Below are 20410 nucleotides of genomic sequence, written 5' to 3' on the forward strand. Positions count from 1 at the left end.
TCTCTAGTGAGTAAGAATCACTATACTCACTATTCAATTCATTAGTCATTCTTTGTAATGTGAAGTGGTGGGAATCAAGCAAAAGGAACACAGATAGAAACATATTCTTAAATGTCATTGTGAAGGCTTCAGTGGATATCTCTTTCTTATTTGAATATTGCATGCCAGCAGGGACTATGGATTTGCATTCTCAATTTCTTTTCCCATTTAAATGGATGCTACTGATTTTTTCCCCTTTTTTCTTTTTTTTTTTTTTTTTTCTTTTTATTAACTGGAGTTATGCTTCTTGCATCAGTGCTGTTCTTTGACAAAACTGTAGTACTTCAAATGTACTTAAAATTTTTGAAGATAATTGTGGGCTTCAGTCTATTTTAGTAAAACAGATTGTCCTGTAAGCCATCACAGAAAAAGGCAAATGATCCTAGAAAATAGGCATATCTGATCTTCCTGCACTGGGCATGCAAAATGAGAATAAGTGAGAATATTTAGTATAAGCTTACCATCTAATAGGATAGCATGTACCTTAAACATTTGAATTCCACAGTCTATTAACTTCAGAGTGAAACATGGCTGCCAGATGGCTGTGTTTCCCACTGATTGACCACGCATTTATTTTCAGGTACATGACAGATGGAGGACTCAACCTATATACAAGAAGCCTGAACCGAATACCAGACCTAGCTGCCTCTCGAGATGTCATTCAGAGAGGGGTTCATGATGTGACTGTGGATGCAGACAGGTAACAGTGCTTTGCTAAGTAAAAAGCTATCTAAGCTTTACAAATATTTTCATCTTTCACACCTGCTAATGTATCATGGGTTTGTTCATAAGGAATACCAAGAGAAAGCAAGCTTCTCAGGCTGCTAGTTTTCTGAGAGCATGATACACCGGATACCACAACGAGTGTGAAAAAAACAGATATCTCACATAGGAAGGGGACTTAAGAAGCATTTATTGTGGAATATGTAAGAGAAAATATTAAGCCCAGACTTGTTTTACAGTCTTGAATCTCTGAAATGCCCAGACTTGTTTTACAGTCTTGAATCTCTGAAATGGGACAATATTTTTTACAGGTTGCCTTGTCAGTTGATGGGCATAGGGAGAATACACATGGTCTCTAGGCAGCAGAGAGCTTGTGAGTGCCTGATGAGGTGGGTCAGAACATGCATTTGGAGATGGCTGGAACCAGAACCCTGGTCTTGTCCACTCATTTTGCCCTCTGTGGATGTCAGAAGGCGGCAGTACCTGTGAGCAGTGGAAAGCAAGAAGTAGGGTTATATCCCATTTTCTATGCAGTATGAAAAAAGAAACATTTTCCTGCCATTGTATATATGGGTGTAAGCATAAAAACATGCTCCACTAGTACTTCTGCAGGTTGGGCAAGTGTTTTCTGTTTTTCCTTGAGCTTAAAGTAGATTCATAGTGATGGCTTGAATCCATGTCTGAGAAACAAAAATTCATTACCCATCTTTTGCAGAAGTTGGAGCTATCAGCTCTGAGATTTTGGTCAGACCATCATAGAGAAAAGGAGCAGCTGTGACAGTTGGCAGTCTTCAGGTTTAGGGTGTTGATTTCAGACCCATTTCTTAAAATCAGGTTTTCCTTAAGGAATAAAATGTGTTCAGTCAGGAAGAGAGAAAAGGTTCATAGAGTGACTAGTTTTACAAATCCAGCAAAATAGTTGAAAAAGTTCTAGGATGTTAAACTAGGTATGATATAATTTTTGGTTTTCACAGTTTTCTCATGAAAATATGCCTGTGACACCTGTCAGAGATACTCTGCATTAATCAAATAGTGTATGCAGTGCATCAGGGTAAAGAAGATAATTTTCATCTAAAGTACCAGTTACTTAAAAAAAGAAGGTTGCTTTAGCTGACATATTAGCATTTGTTGACCTTGCAGAAAAAGCCTATTTTAGATAGCAATTCAAATGAACACAGCTCAGTTCTTTGGAACGCAAGCATTGACGTGATATGAAGACCAGAGAAAGTGTACAGTAGGCGTTTAAGAAAATAATTTGGATAGAACTCAGGCAGTAACAGAAGGAGAAAATGAGAAATGAGATGTGGGCAGGAGGGACTTTCATGGAGCTCTGTATGTGAGAACAAGAACCTTAAGTTCAAAGTGGGAGAGAGGGTGGAAAATTTAGAGGCTGGAGTCATATAATTAAAGGCAGAGAATGTCACTGCTGCCCACATTTTTGTATGTCTCTATCTTTTTTTCACCTGGGAGTGAAGTTATGAAAGCTCTTCCCACCATGCAACATTCACACCCAGGTTTCAAACCACACACATTTTCCCTGAAAAAAACAAAAGGTCCAGATTAAGGGATTTAATTTTTTTTCTTAGTATTCCTCAAGCTCTAAATGGAACAAAATGTGTTTGTTTTGCTTTGAAGTGTTACTTAGTAATGTATGTGTTAATTTGTTCTATATAGTGTGCAGGTACATACATATAATCCATTTGAAACCACAGGGAAGCTATTACTAGTTCTCAGTTAATGAGATTGTCCAGCATTTCCCAGTACATACATTTGGTTTTGTTTATACAGCTTTGTCAGACTTGCTAAAAATGTGCTAAAAAATACTCTGCTGTTTCTAAGTCTTTCATGTCTGAGTCTATCACTTATCAGGTTGTGGAGCAGTGACTTCAAATTTGTCAGGAGATTATTTTGGGTCTTGAGTGAAAAGTTAACCAATTTTATGCAAGCTACAAGGCTTTAAAAAAATTAAATTAATATCTATTCAGGTAAGATTTATTTGATCTCAACAACTAAAATCTCAATATATTCCATCTTTACTCTGCATTTGCACCTGTTCTTGACTTTAGCAAACTGTGTAAGCAATACCCAAAGTAATTTTTAACCTTAAAGCCTAGAGATGTCAAGTAGGATTTACTTTGTAATGACTGCTTTCCCTTACATGGAGAGTGAAAACTGGACCCCTTTGCTTTTCTGGACCCTCTAAACAGGGTGCCATAGAACATACTACATGCTAACATGTAATTAAATATTTTATCATAATGTAGAGGCATTTATGATGTAAATTATAGATGTGCAGACAATTCTGGCATTTCCTGACCTTTCAATACTTGATTTGTAGAACGTTAATTGTGCTTTGTTGACATAGATTTTTTTTTTTTGTATATGTGTATGTTTTTCCTTGAAGCTGGAAAAAGGTTTTTAGGAAGGGGAAAAATTAAATATTTTTATGAGTTGTGGCAATAACAAAACACATGCTTGCCAAAATCAGTCACAGAAAAACTGTATTAGTTCAAAAACATACACAAAAAAATTGTTTATGCTGATCAACAATGTGTGTCTCATTTATGATATGAAATCAGGTGGGAAAAGCAATACAGAGATTGCTGAGACTCACTTTGTTTGGTGGGATAGGTTTTGGCCCTTCACAACAGCATGGGAACTTGAGATTTCATCTTATCTCACATAGCATTTTAGTGCTTCTTTTTCTGCTCTGAACAAAAAATAATAGGTTTGTGTCAGTGCTTCAAGGTATGTCTTGCCACTGGTATGATGAACTTCCATGAAAGAGGATTATTCTCCTCTTTCTCATCCATGTAGATATATGAAGGACATATGCATTTTCTCTATGATATAATTAATATAAATCTTTTTCATAATTGAATGATTTGCCTTGGCCTTTCTGTTGTAAAGGACTCTGCTGGCATCCCTGTGCAGCAGAAAATAAATGATTCACTGTGAATATCTGAGTTGCATTAGCAGGCAGGAGAGATTTCAGTATTCCGTCCAACACCAGAGCCGGCAACTTTTGCTGACAGCAGCCCCATGTTCTTTGTAAAAAGTGAACTTGGATTTTCTCTGCCAACCTAAATTACAGCTTCTGCTTATATTTTAAAACTTTTTCTTTTTGTGAGCAGGCAGTACAATAATCTTCAGATAAGTGGGCTGATGATATCTCTAAAGGATAACGCCATTTCTGGCAAATGTATGCTTTCAGACTGATTCTCATTTCATGGATAGATTAGGAATTATTCATTAAAATTAAGGCATGGAACTGGTAGAAAAAGACTATTAGGTCCTCAGTTTGATTCTGGTCTAAATTGGTTTCAGATAGCACCTGCATCTCCACTTCTTGCCAAAAAGCAAAGGATTAAAGGATCTCCATGTGGAAACTTAGTCTGAAAGAGCTCATCCAAAATAATAATATTATATTGCTCTTTAAACAACTTCATAAAAAGTTAAATTAATGAATGCAACATAAGCCAAGGCTTAAGTGTTGCTTGCATACTGCTCTGGAAAGCACACAGTTGTAGGAAGGAACACAGCATATTTGCTTGTTCTAGGGAAAGAACTGTAATGGTTCAGTGAAAGGCTGAAGGGACACTGGCAGCATCATATGTCAATAGCTGCATCATTCTTTTGATTTTATTTTCTTTTCTAATCTGGACTCTTTTTTTGGTCTACAAATGCCTATTCCTTGCAACTTATCTTGCTTCAGATACCATAAGAAATTAATTAGAGAGGAAGATGGATTCTCTGCAGTGGGTGTAACTTGGGATGTGGCTGAGAGACTTCTCAGTGGTATGATATTACTTTTCATTTATTGTTCTGTCTTCCTCCTCTACACTCTAGCATTTGCCTTCTGGGACTCTTAGAGGGAGTAGTTGAGGAACATTCTTGGAGTTTGAACCCCTTTTCGAAGTAAGATGGGCCAAAAGAGATTTGACATAAGCACACAAAATCAATTATCTTCTTGGGAGGAATAAGGTTTATTGAAAAGTAAGTTGCAGTGTTTCCAAACCACCCTGTGTTGTGCATAAAAAACTGTCAGGGAAGTTTAAACAAGCCCTTTCAGAAGGGGATATAGCTCCACTGAGTTCAGCCATTGTCCTTCCACCCCTTATACCTGCTGAATTTAGTGCAGTGTATCAAAAGCCATAGTTTCCTTCACTTTCATCAGTCAGCGTAAGTTGTGCAACCACGTTCCCCTCACATCCCTTGAATGCACTATTCTTTTTTTTCCCCCACCCTTTCTTGTGATAAACCCCAAAACTTTAAAGGTAGCTTGCGCTACTTAGTGTGCTTTTATCATGACCTGGTTCAGCTACTTTGCTGTTGCATTGAATCTGAGCCCCAGTTACAGAGAGTTCTGCTGCACAGGGAGTCTTTAAAATGCTTCCACCATCTGTCACATGTGCAGAAGACTTGGCAGTTATGTTAGGCTAGCTCAGGCTGGCCTGTTTGTTCTCAGCCAAACCATAATCACCGTAATACATTATTAATTATAATTCTAATAAAATAATTCCAGATTTTGCCTGTAGTTTATTAACTAACTTCCTGCATGAATGATTATAAGTCTTCTTCTGGTGTTTCTCTGAGCAGATGAGCCTTGAGTTGGAATATGTATTTTTGGAAAAGGAACTTTTCCAGAGTTCAGAGGAGTATTGAACTGGGAGCCCTGGTTCATGGGGTTGGTAATATCAGAAAAGGCTGAGAGACATCATGAACAGTGACTTAAAATCCTAATAGAACACAATGCCTGTTCTCATACTTCAAAGTTTTGGCAGCATATTGAAATTGCTCATGTCGTTTTGAATTTAACCTGTTAAGATGTTGTTCAGTGGACAGGCATACTTTATGTTTTGCCTTTGTATCCAGATGCTCTGTGTAATGTGTATTTCAGCACTGCACTAATACTGTGCTTTCTGCCATGTGTCTCTGCAGTTTGGTATTGATGTGATCACTGTTCTGCCATGGTGCAATTATGTGTTCAGTTTGGTGCTTCTGGTAGCAAAGGAGGGTTTACTGTGGATAGTTAAAAGCAATGTATATTCCACAGTACTGAACTATTCACTGTGTGCACATATTCAGCCCTGTACCCTTTCCTCTGTCTCCCAACATTTCAGGTGTGTGCAATTCTGGGTACCAGTGTCTATGGCAATGATAAAAATATTCATCACATAGATATGAAATAATAAACAATAAAACACAAAACAGACATAAATACTTCTTGCTTTCTAAGACTTTCTTGGGCAAAACTGAGTTTTCCTGCAAATCTATTGTGCTGTGTAGGGAGGCTTCCTACACCTTTGCACCTGCCTTCACATGGGGCTGTGATTGCCATTCTATGCACAACCTAAAAGAGTCATTATAGACCTTAAAGTCAGAAGTCTTCACACAGTCGTGTAATCTGCTATAATTTTCCTGGCTGTGATTTTACAGTATTAGTAGGTTCTTAGGATACTGAAGTAATTAGAAATATCTGTACCTGACTGTTTTTGCAGTTATTACTCAAATATCTCCAGAAACCATAATTAAAGAATCTCCCTTGTGAAGCAATTTAAATTTTTAACTGTTTTTACTGTTGCTACTCCCTTCTATACTTTTTATCTTCCATAATTTCTTTTCACAGCTGTTGCTGTTAACATTTCCCACCATTTACTTTTATTATTCTCAAATGATCCTGCATTTTCATAATCTCTGGTGTAAATCTTTCCTGATTTTGGCACCTGCTAGGCTATCAAGAAAGTTACTAGTTAGATCTATTTCAATGTGTATCTCAGTTTTTATTGTTTCTACAAAGTACAGATGCTAAATTTAAGTACCTAAAGCATAAATATGTGTGCATCCATGCATGAAGAGCAAAATAATTGTGTCAAAAGGAGCACTCCTGGTTTTTCAGCTCATTATGTGGTTAAGTATTCAGGATCCTTTGAGGATGAATACCTTATTTTCAGAAGGATAATAGGAAATAAAATTTTCAGTAATATGATTTCATACAGCATTATCAATTTTAAACGAATGGTATTTGAATTGAGTAGGGCTTTGTTTCTGGTCATGCTTTCAAAAGCCAGGATCTGAGCATTATAAAGCAAGCAGAGCAACTGGACTTTGATCTAATTTTGTGAGGTTGCCCCCTTCCTTAGTTGCTTTAAGTATCTGTAGAAATTGCCCATAGAACCACAAACCAAAACATGGAAACATTTAACAGCTGTGTGTTTTTAGGTTCAGATACTTTATTAATATCAGTGACATAAACTGCATTGTTAGCATGCTGTCATTAGTATGTTAAACTGTCATGATCCTGCAACATCATGTCTGCAGACACATTTCTTTGCACCCAGCTTACATAAGGAAATGACATTCAGAAAAGGCAAGAACAGTGCATGGCAGATGTTTACTTTAAAACAAAACCGAGCTGCAAGTAATTATGTGAAATTAATAACAAATGAAGTTTTCTCTCTTTCAGTTTTTGTCAGGTGGTAGAAAGAGGGACAATATTAACTAATTTCAGTTTATATGAAAAAGAATTCATGGAAATACATTTTTAAACTTTTGCAAGGAATGGAAGCAAATTACATTCTCATGCGATGCTAAATGGGCTGAGCATATAGTTTGCTGTAGGGTCATTAAGTCAAAGGCTGGCTGTTTATAGCTGACACATTTAACATTCTCACAAATCTGCTTTTTTTTCAAAGTGGATGGTGTGGAGCTAGGCATTAATGTCATACAGTCTGTTCACATTCTTATTTCTGCTTATCTCCAAGTTTGGTTTAGATACTTTAAATTTGAACTGAGGCTGGACTTTATCATATGTTAGCAGATTGCTAATACTTCCCTTCAAGGGAAATGCAGATGGTTTATTTTAATTGTAATCTACTTCTGAAGAGAGTACCAATGTATTTAATAAAAACTACCTGAGACTCAGTTTACAGTTTCAGCAGCAGCAGCATTTTGGTCCACTACTGTACTTCATTGTTATCAGCAAAGACTAATGTACTGCCTCCTTTGTGTTAGAATAAAACATCAGTAGTGAGATTTAAATCATTACTGAAAATACCCCAGGCTCAAATATAAAAGGAAAGCGCTTAAATCTCCTGAGCAATACATATTTGAGTCCTGAAGTCAAGAAACATATGAAGTTCTTTTCAAATATCTTAATTTGTTTGATGACTGGAGGAAAAACTGTGGTTTTATTCTCCTGCATGGCTATTTAAAAAAAATATCATATTGAAATTTGCAATAAAATAGCTGCAATTGAGATCACAGTTCTAACATTAACAAACATGGCATATTTTAGACAGATCCTTCATGAAACTGAATCTAAAAATTGTGTTTTTGATAATTTAGTATTGGAGATGCAGCAGCTTGGGATCATTAAATTGTCTTTTGTTCTAAATTGCCTCAGAGTGCCTCTACTTCCTTGTGGAACAAAATATTCTTGTTTCTTACTTAAGTCATTTATTAAAGACCTGGTTTTTGTAATAACTATCTACCAGATTGAGGCAGGTATGAGGTAAGTATATATACACACTTGCTTGGTAAACAAAATAAATCATAAGAATGTTCTCATCAACACTTTCATAGAAAGTAATTAATTTTTAACACTAAAAAATATTTTGCCTTGGATTTATTTGGTATATGTTCACTTTAAAGAACCTTTGGATGTGGCAGCTTCAGCAGACCTCTAAAATCATGAGAAACAGTAAAATAATGCAAAGTCACATAATGGTGCACTTTTTTGTACCCACAAGAGGTAATGAGAAAGAAGTAAAATGATCTGTTTTGACAGCTACTTGCTGTTGTTTTGTACACCCACTCTTCCTCCTAGTTGGCAGGTAGACAAAACAGGTAGGTGAAAGGAAGGATAAATTTAAATGAAGCTTAGCTTCTTAAGGGTGCAAGTGCATGTTTGCTACTTGACCTGTAGGGCTGCTTACAGTGCAGAAGAGGAAAACTGGAAGGTTTTGGCTCTTTCCCTTGTAACGTACTGCTGTTAGAGCAAAACAGTACTGCTGTCTGTCCCGGGGCTGCAGGAAAGCAGTCATGTTCAATACATTTTGGATTGGCAATAGCCTGCAAGGTAACTTCATCATTACTAGCTAAAAAAGATAGCTAAAATCCAGTCAAAAGCTGGTAAGGCATTTCCTATGATTAAATAAAATTAAAAGAAGGATGTATCTAAAGCTGTGCAGGTTAAAAAAAAGAGTGGGAGCCTTTTATTTTCTGGAAAAAGGAATGGACTTTCAACCCTGTAGGCTGTCTAAAGACAGTGTTCAAAGGGAACGAGCATGAAGAGAAAGCTGGGAAGGATTCAGCATGGCAGAAAAACTGCCAGCCAGTGCAGAAAATACCCTTCACTGCAGGACCCTCGCTGCGGAGTACATGTGTTAACCTTTCTTTTTGGAAAAAAAATCCCTCCATTTACTTGTATCAATATTTTACTTATAAATCTTAGCTATGTCACCCCTGAGCCTTCTTTTGATGGAGAAAGGAAAAGACGATCCTCCCTTTTTAGTATGTTCTCTGAGTGCCATTGTGGGGGCTTCTTGCCCCTCGTGAGCCCCTTGTGACAATCTCAGCTCCGCACAGGGAAATGTTTGGTGCAGCAATGTGCTTGGAGTTTGTTTTCTTTTGAAGTTGCAGCACTAATCTCATCTGTATCTAATTGTTAAAATATTAAGTCTTCAAAGATTTCCTTTGTAAACAAAAGATTGTCATAACAATTTAAGCAGGATCAGATGTGTAAACTTGAAGAGTGGAACCCTCAATGCATTCTACAGAAGTTTTTTACAGAATGGTACAGTATAGTCATAATTCAAACCTGTTTAGTGGATTGAATAATCTAAAATACATTATTTAGATGAAGCTTAAAAATAGTTCTGCCTAATTACATTTTACCTGAACAAATAATCTTTTAATCTGTTACCTGTGTGCATCAGCTTTAATTTCCAATATACCAACCTTTGTCTTATGTTCCTTTTGGATGCATTATGCTGTAGATCCATTTCATACTGCAGAACAGAATGTAAAATGGCTGCTAACCCTATTAAATGCTGTGTAGGTAAATTCACAAAAGCAAAAATTGCTTTACTGCAGTTTAAAAGCATATGTAGTGTTGGAAATGCATTGCTCCGGGAAGCACAATAATTGACAGAACAGATGCTTGTCATTCCTTAAAGTGTTTTATCTAGAAATAGGTTTAATTGGTATAAGCTAGAGTATTTTATATTATAATATCAATTTTTTTTCTATCAGAAAGTGTACTGATTAAAAAGTGAAACTGAGGTATTTCAAATGGATAGGATTTGAGCCAGCTTCTGGGAAAGAAACTGCAGAAACACAAAACATTGTTCTGTATACGTATCTTCTGACCATTTGTCAATGAACAGAATAACACTGATAGCCTAAAATCTGAAAATGTGTTGATTCAAACTTGAAATGCACACACCATTTTGGTAGTGAGATCGTGAAATTTAGAAACAAGTCATGAGGAATAACTGTAGGCTGTATCTATCTTCATTTTTTTACATCAAGCCTAGATATTTCTATAAGATATTTATTGCCAGATTCAAACACCAGAATAGACAAAATTTAATGGGTGGTCTGTGTCTGCGATGACTGGAGGACATGTAATGCTTTATGAGGGGCAGGTGACCAGTAGAGGTGTATAATCTTCATGACTCACGAGCCACCATCTGGATGCTCTTACCTCTTTCTGTTGACTGTACCAGGTACATAGCTAGCCAGCTAGCTTTTGGGTTATGCTAAGATGAACCTTAACTGTTTCAAAGAATTAAAAAAAAAAAAAAAAAAAAAGCTGCTGGTGGGCTTTGTTGTTTTTTTATTATTATTTTTTGGGGGGGTTGATTTTTTCATTTTAAATAAAATAAATTCTAGTGGAGCACTTCAGTGAAGTGGCAAGCCCCTATGCAGTTACGTCAGCTACAGCATGACATGACATACTGTCATCCAGAGATAGTCCCTTAGTGGAAGGAGTTACCTTCTGAGGGATTTTAGAACAGCTCCATTTTAGGAAAACCAGATTCTGTACAGCAAAGTTACTGAAAGAGAAATTATGTTTCTTTAAGGTTAAGGAATTAGCCTTTTTCCTCGTTAGGTTGAAATCTTTCCCCTCCATGAAAAGAATTGTCTCAGTGTGCCATGTACGACACATCTTCTGATGCAAAAAAAAAAAAACAAACAAGTGAATTTGGTCCATTTTGCAACTATTTTCTCTTTGTTCAGCATAGAAAGAAATTTATGATCCTCTGTTTTGTATGTCTTTCTTTCTCTGTCTTTAATCTTTTAAATTAATGATACCAGCAATACTCTTGAGAAATGGATGAATACAGAGTGGATAAACTAAATGGAAAAGCATGTAGGAAAAATAATCTTTTGTGTAGTAAAAATAAAGTATGTTGACAATGATAATTTAGAGCCTTCCAGATAAATTGTGAAAGCTAATATCCTAACTGGCTTTTCAATAGCTTTCCCTAAACAGCTATTTTCCATAAAATTACCCATCATACTTTCTTTTGGAACGTTTCTATGGATTGGTAATATAGGAAGTTTTAAGATGTGGCTTGTATCTAAGGGTGTCATTCCAGCATGGCACTGAATTGTTAACTAGTGATAAGTAGAGCCCCAAGAACCAATTTCTGCAGATTTCCAATGTGGGCAGTAAGAACAGCCTATATCACAGAAAATTGATGACAGTTTATTAACTTTGGATTACTGCTTTGGTGGTATCTTGTCAGATTCTTGGGCTTGCTGCAGCCATTTGGTGCAACTCAGCTCAAAGGTAGTAAATACTGAAGGCAGTTGGTCAGCAACGCTACCTACATGAAGTATTGGTCCTCAGTCTGCAGTGGGTTTGACCAGTGCTTACTGATGGAGCCTTAATATTTTCCTCAACAGAAATTCCATTTCTTTCACTAAACATGGCTCTGATACAAGGGGAAGCTTATTTGTTGTCGTAAAGCTGCAAGCATCTTCTCCAGCGTGCACCACTCCAATGACTTTAGCTGTTGTCCTTTCTCCACGAAAGCAGCAGTAGAACCCAAATAGCAAGTTCATTTCACCAAGTGTTGAATTGCTGAAGGAATAAGGTCTTTTAGTTTTCCTTTCATGAAGATAGCAGTGCATTTCTGGGTTCACAGTTGTGGCATTGCCATAGGTAATTATTAGGATGCCAAATTGCTATCGACACTTCAACTTTTGAAAATTAAAGAGGAAGATAAAAAATAGTTTATTCTTTATTTTTCAGTAGATCACAGGTTTTGAAAGAAATTCCTATCTTGATAATATAGCCTAAGTAGCATTAGGAATTCATCACCAGCTGCTGCTTCTTATAAATATACTTTAATTAAGAGGGGGCGCTCAGCTTTTTTGTGGATGATCCTTCTAGAAAGCAATTACTTCTTATAAAGCTGGCTTTGAAGTGTGTCTGCTACTTCCCAACCTCTTGCCCTGTTCTCTCCCCACCACCCATATAGCAGGTACCCATAGAGGAAAAATCATAGGGACATATAGCCAGATATTCACTTAAACCTTTAAAAAACCCTCTGTAAAAGTTACTAGGTATGGTGTAAAACAATCTAGTGACTGCACTATACCATATGGACAGCTGAAGCTGCCCCCCATGAGTCCCATGCTCAAGGAAAATACACACAGGAAAAGGAGTTATCTTCCCCCCCCCCCCCCTTTGGCAGCTGTGATGTTTTAGACCAGTGTCTTAAAAATGAAGATTAATTATCAGTGCCATGCTAAGAGTCGCTTGTATAATACAGCAGAGAACAAAGGACAGTGTTGTCATTTTTATGTGAAGTAATTCCTATATTTGGGAGGAGACTAATCAATCAAGACTCCAACGTAATCTCTTAGGAAATTCTGCTGTTCATGCTACCAGCTTCTGAGAAACCACCTTGTCTTGTTTGAGCAACATACATAAATTTTTTGTTCCTGGTATCTCAGTTGCATTTTGCAAGGAGAATTTGGGGTAAAAGCCCAACATAAATCCTAGGAAAAGTGAACTTAAGTATCTAACACCTGGGTTTTTAGGATTTGTATTTGAAAACCTGAGCCCAGCTATCAGGAAATAAATATGGTCTAAAAAGGAAAAATAGGAAAATCTTGGAAAAATAAATAAGGACTTTTTGATTAAAAAAATGAGGACTGTAAATCTAATTTCAGGATGGCTTGCACTATGGATGTCAAAAAACTGTAAGTAAAACGATTTTCAGAGGACAGTGTTAGGTTTCTACATGTTTACTATTCATCTTTTAGGCAAATAGAATTGTTATCAAACCCAAGTGATTTTAAAACAACTGAATCTTGCCCTGTTAATTGTCTTCTATTTTATCTTTGAATATTTTTTCAAAATACTGTTTGCAAAAGTGTGCCATAATGCAGATGATATACTGAACGTGTTGTCAGGTCTTCCTGAATGATACATGATAGATTCAAGAGCCGGATGCTTAAGTTGTAGATTTAGCAAATTACTTTCTCTTTTCATTTGACCCTGGAGAACTCCCGCAGGTGAAATTTGTGGATTAACACACATGTCACAGAAAGCCTTTGCTCTTTAAGGAAGCTCAGTTAGACATGAATTTTACTCTTCTTCCCTTTCTTTTTCTATTCCTGATAGGAGAATAAACACCAGTTTGTTGAATCACTATGACTTTAGGAGATGTGTACATCTTCATGCTGGAGCAGTCTCACGAGAATATTGTGGGTCTGTAGTATGTTTAATTAGCCTAACATTTATTATATGCATTTTAATACTTGGCCCCAGTGAAAAAGATAGAACAGCTCCTACACTGAATCCCAATGATGCCTGCTTTCTTGTGGGTCTCCAGTGCACACCCTACATGCAGTGCTCTATTTGCCATTAAAAACTTCCTGAAAAGTATTGTGTTAGCACACTAAATTATCTTTACAATTTGCCAGAGACCACTCAAAATTATTTCATACTTTCCTAAGCAGTTCTTCGAAAGGAGTACACATTAAAAAGGCAGTCAGAAAGTGACCTGTTGGCCGGGCTGAACCTGCAGCAGGCAACTCCCAGAGACAGCAGAGAAGGGACTTCATCATGAAGAAAATGCAAACCGTGTTATCAGTTACATACCAAAGGAGACCATGTATGTACCATGTACATACGTACCAAGTCATTTGTCTCCTAACACCTGAAGTCTAAAGAGACTGCTGAAACTGCACATAAAGGGTACAGAAGAGACCACTGTTCTCAAGAGTATAGGTACCATGACAAGTGCAGTGTGCATGCCTGTGTGCCTGCCCTTTGGCTCTGGGTGGTAAGCCTGTAAAATAAGGCTGTGCAACATCTTCATCCAAATTATCTGGGATACTCAAATTATTTTATAGATTCTTGACTGAAAAAAAAAAATGCAAGTATTCTTGTTGTGTCTGGTTTTGGCATCAATGCTATGACTTCTTTTAGAGGAATATATTCGGCACTTTGTTGCAGAGGATGTTGGCCATGTGCAGAGACAGCCTTAAATGTCCCTGCAATGTTGCTGGCAGCTCAGAGGGACCTAAGAGCTCAGCAGAGGTGTTATGACCCCCTGAGCTTCATGCCTTCAGCTCTTGCCAGCTGCTGTGTGTACCCAAGACCCCTTTGAGATGCTCTCAATTATAAGAAGCATTTCATTAATTTCTGTTTGTCCCCAGATTGTGGAAATCCAGACGTGGCCTCGAGGCATCAATATGTTCTGGGTGGAATTTGGATGGACCAGGGAATTTAACCTGCAGTGCTTGAGTGTGTAAAACTTTAGCCAGATAAATGAGATAAAGGAGGGAAACGGTATTAAATTTGATAAATCAGTGCTGTATTGTGTCAGGAATGGAAAAACATTTATCAGCGTAGTACTTTAGAGCAACATGCTACAGTGGCAAAAATATACTGATAGTTTTCCTTTGTGCTGCAGTTTCAAAGTTCTCTGATACATATTTAGCTGCCAGTTTGTAATGAAGTCTATGTGTCAGCACCATCAGGATGTTGTGCAAGCCCTAAGAATCAGCCAGTTTCATATTCTAATCAAAATAAAATCTCATGAAGCTAATATCAGAGGCCCTACAAAAATGTATAGCAGCAACCGTTTTTAATAAAAAAATAAATGAATGTGTAATGTGTAGGAAGTTGTAGTCTTTAACTTTATACACCATTTCACTTTAACACCCAAGTTCCTTTATTTTTCCACTAGTTAAACAAGTGCAAGGCTTTTTTTGTTTCCCAGTGTATCTTCATTTTGGTATTGTTAAATGACTTATTTTTGCCAGAGATAAAAACAATTTGTGGACAAGAACATAAAGAATCATTCACACATTTCCTGAAAGCCAGTATTGTTTTGCTGTTTCTCTATGAAGCTGTTCCATCTGTTATTTTTCTGTAAATTTTAAAAGAAATCTTAGAAATATGTTTTAAAAATCATCACTGGTAATGCAAGGTGTTTTTAAAATCAAACTTTTTTAAGAGCTTTAATATTTTTCTCATTGAAAATGGATATTTTTTTAAAAAGCCACTACCTCAGTTATTTCTGATTCACTAGTAATTTAAAGTCAGACCTCCTTACTTAATGGGTTTCTCATCCTAGTGCTAGTTTTTTCCTCTGATATATTTATAAAACCTTTCTGTATTCCCATTTGAATAGCATTACTTCACGATGCTTCTGCTCAGGCGTTATCTCTTGCCTGCAAGACTTGGCTGAAGCCATATTATTAATTAGTTTCTTCCCCACTTTCCTTTTACAAGAAGGGAGTTTTTAACCTTTGAACTTTGAAATTACGTTGGTCATTTCTTTCTCCCTGCATTTTTCTTTTGAAGCAGTATTGAATTTCATTATACCTCCTGGGGTGTCTTTTAGGTTTGACTAGCTTTCCTGTACTCTAGTAGTTGTGGTGTTCATATTTTCCAGCTACTTTCATTCTTATATTCAACATTTGTTGGTTTTGCTTCTTTGTTTGTTTGTTTACTAAAGAAGGGAATGCCAAGCTCTTTCCTGTAGTTCCACCTTTCTAGGATAAACTATAATTCAAAATAAACTTCTGATTCTCCTTTTTGATAGATACTTGATTCTATTAGATACTCAGTAATTGGCAGTAAGACTTTCCCATAGTGAATCCCCTCTTTCATATTTATCATGAATGCATTTTTGATGGTGAGGTTATAGCTCAGTGATGGTTCTGTTTTGAAATTTCACCATTTTGTCGCTTTCTCTTTTTTGATTCAGTAAATATGAGAACCTGTTTTTGCTGCCCAGTTATATTTATGAAGATGACTGCTATTCCTTCTCACGTTTGTTTTCATGGTCTCAGATGTTTGTGCAGTGTACCGATTTTGATAGCTCTGTCTTCTTCCAGTTTATCTTTCAACCTCTTTACCGATCTCTGCAAGCTCACGTACATTCTGATACAGTTGTGTAATGAGCTCTGGCTGGACTTAGGCAGAGAGGAACAGTAGTCAGGAATGACAAAAAATAGCAAAAGGCTGTTGTCAGTATTCAGCTGGAAAGAAGCCTTTGACATCCTGATAAATGCTGCTGATGTGAAACATTTGAAGAAATGACTTCAGCTTTGCAGAGTGGGTGGTAACAAATGTGATAGCCAAGAAGGCTAGAGCGTGAGAGGGGGACAGAGTTTCCTGAGTTGGCAGGGACTTAATTAATTGCAACAAGCTTCATGTGTTTTTGCTGTCTGCAGCTATTTTCTCATTTCATCTCTCACTTGCTAGTCTACTCTCCAACTCAAGTGCTGCCATCATCTATTAATGTAGAAAGTGGGGAAAGAATTTCTTTGTAATGAGGAGGGTTTGGTTTGGGTTTTTCTCCCTATATAGCAAAGCCATTTGGGGCCATCTCCATCTTTATGTTAGTGACCTGTCTCTGAATCTTGGGAGTCTAACTGGAGTAATTTATGGGCTGAATGAGATGTGCCATATTGCTGCTATGTCTTCCTTAAGCTTTCTAGCTTGTAGAAGACTATTTTTTTTTCCCCATTTATATTGGTTTGGTCTTGCTCTTTTTTTTGTGTGTGTGCATTTTCAGCCAAAAAGTAGCCCTGCTTTTTTGGTCTTTTCTGGCTTTAACTCAAGGTGACATTTATGGGAGATGAGAGAGCTTCAGAATACTGGTGAGCGATCCAGGGTGATTGGCTGCTGTTTGGCAGTGATTTATTAAAACAGCTCTCCTTATCTCCCTGACTGAGATCCTGGTACATTTACTGCTAGAAAAGCAGCTAGCCAGCAGTCTGGTTATCATTTCAGCAAAAGTTTCTTGTGCCCTAGACTTTGACATTCAAGTTCAAAGCCTAAAAATTATTTCATTTTTAATATCAAACAGTGATAGGTTCCAACCAAACTGTGGACCTTCCTCACAGCAATCAGCCTTTTTGGATGCATATTGCCCCATATAATTTAAATGCAGATTCTGCTTTGCTTTCTCAGATAAAATATCATATGTTTTGTAGCATTTTTGGAAAAGGATGAACACTCTTTGGGTTTCAGCCAGACTCTTTGTATTATATGCAGGTGCTTTTGGCCTTTAATAATTAGGGGACCTTCTAACAGACGAATCAGAGGACAAGGCAGGAAAATTACTATGACGTGCGTTCTCTTTACCTCTAGAAAAAACTTAATCATTCCTCTTTTAGCTAATACAAAACGGTAAACTTAAAGCTGTGGTTTCAGCCCATGCTTGTAGGAAACATAATACAGAATTGATGGACTCATTAAATCATTATTAAATAAGTATGCTCTCTTTTAAACTACATGGATTTAATTGCTTAACCTTAAAAAAATCCACCCAAAAGCCCAAATCAAACATTAACCTCTAATTGAACAGGCAAGCACGGCAAAGGCCTGAAGTTTTGGGTTTAACACTGTGTCACTTACTGGTTTTAAATTGTCATAATACAGTAAATCTACAGGGACTGGGTTTTTTTTCCCAAGCCTGACCAAATCAATGGTTATGCCTTTCATAGTAGGCAAGTTTGCATTAGGCAAAATCTTGACTTTTTGCTTGATCACGTCCCATCCCTAAGCCACACAGAATGAACTCAAAATGTTACTTTCCTGTTCTGCAGAAAGCCTATCACACTAAGTCACCAATGGGTACATTATATCGAAATATTACAGTGGGACTGTTGAAAGGTGCCAGGGTAGGCAGAACGTATCTTTCCAAACCAGCTCACAGGGAAACTCATTGAAATATGCCTGCATGTATCCTGCCAGCAGGTGTTTATCTACGTGGTGTGAGCAAGTGCTCATGTACGCACCTATATATCAGTGTCTCTTTGTATGTGTAGAGTGTATGAGTATGTTGTTAGTGGAGGAAGCAGTGGTGTTCACGGGCTGTGCTGCCTCGTTATGTTGTCACCGTCCATGTAGGCTCTGTGCCTAAAACTGTTTGACTTTGCATATTGCCTTGCAAATTGATGGGAGTTAAAAGATAAGACAATGTGACCTTAAATGGTTAGCAGTGACATGGCATGCTAAGTTTTTAGCTCATGAAAGATAAAGCATAAGAGTTATCTTAGGAAGCTAACAGATAAATAATGACCCTATGAGCCAAGAGGACAAAAAGGCAATGAAAATGTTCTAGTGGTTCTAGATAGAGTAAAATTATTCATCAAAGCATTTTATAAAGATACATGGTGCTGTAAATTAGACCTAACTGACATTATATCTTATTTTATCTATCAGAAGTAGAAATGGACAATCAACATATGCTGGTATTTTCCTTTTATTACAATGACAAAGGGAGGAAATACATTGTTATTATACTGTCATCACCATTCTTAGGAAGTATCCAGTATTTAATGTTCTATATTGTTGGCTTAGTCTACAAATATTCACTGATACTCCAAACATCCCAGTGTTGAGGTTTTTTCCTTATTTTGAAGTAGGAAAATAGAGGAAAAAGGGTTATTTTTGTCTCAAACATTGAAGTACTGAGTGTGTTGGTTTGTGGACTGGCTATCCATCCTCCTTCTAGTCCCACAGAGTTAATTTTTCAAAAGCCTTATAACCATTTTAGCCTAAGAAGCAAAATATCCATACATTACCTGTGCTTTATTTCTGCACTGGGAAAATGCATTCTTCCTATTAACTGTGATAAATTTAACCTTTACACCTTTACTTCTTATGTTATTGATTAGGCAAACAACTTCCATTTGGCTTTTTCATCTGCTGCCTTGCTCCATTCTACATCTGGTCACTACTGTGCTCACTCTGGCTGTTTTCTCATCCTGTCATGTCCTAAATGTTATGGAAAATAGAAACTTTCAGGGGCAAAGACTCTTAGTTGCATGTTGCTCCGGTGTATAGGCAGCATATTTGACCAAAATATATATTATTTCTAGAAGATAGCATAATACATATTATGGCAACTATTAGTAATAATTACCCAAAGCAACCTCTACAAAATTAACTTTACAGCCATTGTTCAAATTCAGTCAAAGCCGTCACCTACTCTTATTTAGTAATGATTCAGTCACACTCTTTCAGAGTACTAAGTTTTATTTTTTCTTCAATAGAATTTCTCCTTGAAATAGCCTGCTTAAAATAGATGGAATGAAAGTGTGCATGAAAAAGTTAATTTGAAGGTATTTTGTACCAAGAAGGTGGGGCTGTGAAATTACAGTTTTGGATTGGAAAGCCCCTTTGCTGCTCCATCTAGTCTAGCTCAGTACTGTTGTTAAATAGCAGTATTTGGCTGGCTGTTCTCACCTTGAATATTCTATTTCCCTTAGTAACAATTTTATGGTCTGCCCACAGCATCTTGTTAAATTGCCTCTTCTCACTGGGTTGGATTTTTATATAGATTTTCTGAAATGCAGTAACATAAAATACTAAAATAAAAAATAGCAGTAATTGGTTGAAGGCAGGAAATTTAAAGAAATGTATGTGAGATAGCTATCAGGAAAGCAGTCAGAACAGGCAAGGCAAATAAGCAAAGCAAAATAATATTAAAGCTGGGAGTCAAAGGAAATGAGAATATAGTCTGAGTTCAATATAAAGAAAAACAAAAAGATCCCAATAGAATAAGAAAAGTGATACAATTCATAATCTTACTAAAATTGAATTAGAAAAGATGCTTTTATCAGATAGTAAAATTTGTGTCCATTTTGATAGTGGTCCACTGATTTTCTGTACTGCAGCAGTTAATTATCAAGGTATAACTAACACTTAGTGACAATGACAGGGAGAAATGTTCCAATAGTTGTGTAATCTGATGTATCTGGGAAAAAAACATCCTAGCATTTTAAAAGGAGAAGCAGGGAAACACTAAAATGATGCTCAGTGAATTCTTGAAGGCAGTATCAGTCAATTTGAGAAGTTAAATGCAGAACCACACTACGAGAATACAACACACAGGGAAGCAAGAAGTCACTGCTTAGTAATCCTGACACTTTATTCAACGTATTCAAGTGTATGTTATTTACATAATCCTCACGTGTGAGTAGAACATCTTATATCTGAGAAACAGCCAAGATGTAATGAAACAGAACATGCCAGGATTACTGCTGCTTTTCAGTAGTGCTGTTCCCTTGCACTTGCTATAGATTTCTGAAAAGAAGCTATTTAATAACATTTACAATACCCCGTCTCACTGGTAGTTAATTTCTGCTACAAAAT

The 20410-nt window shown here is 36.7% G+C and overlaps 1 protein-coding gene across 4 annotated transcripts in view; it reads left to right on the plus strand.

Annotated features, from left to right (window-relative positions):
* The window catches only part of NAV3 (neuron navigator 3), a 273383-nt gene that overhangs the window by 165072 nt on the left and 87901 nt on the right, over positions 1-20410 (plus strand). For all 4 annotated transcript variants that reach the window (XM_040596077.1, XM_040596078.1, XM_040596079.1 and 1 more), the window contains exon 12: positions 620-739. In XM_040596077.1, coding sequence (XP_040452011.1) covers positions 620-739 — 120 coding nt within the window. The remainder of the gene's footprint in view (positions 1-619; positions 740-20410) is intronic.

Source organism: Falco naumanni, chromosome 5 (genome assembly GCF_017639655.2).
Source record: "Falco naumanni isolate bFalNau1 chromosome 5, bFalNau1.pat, whole genome shotgun sequence".
Classification (NCBI taxonomy): Eukaryota; Metazoa; Chordata; class Aves; order Falconiformes; family Falconidae; genus Falco; species Falco naumanni.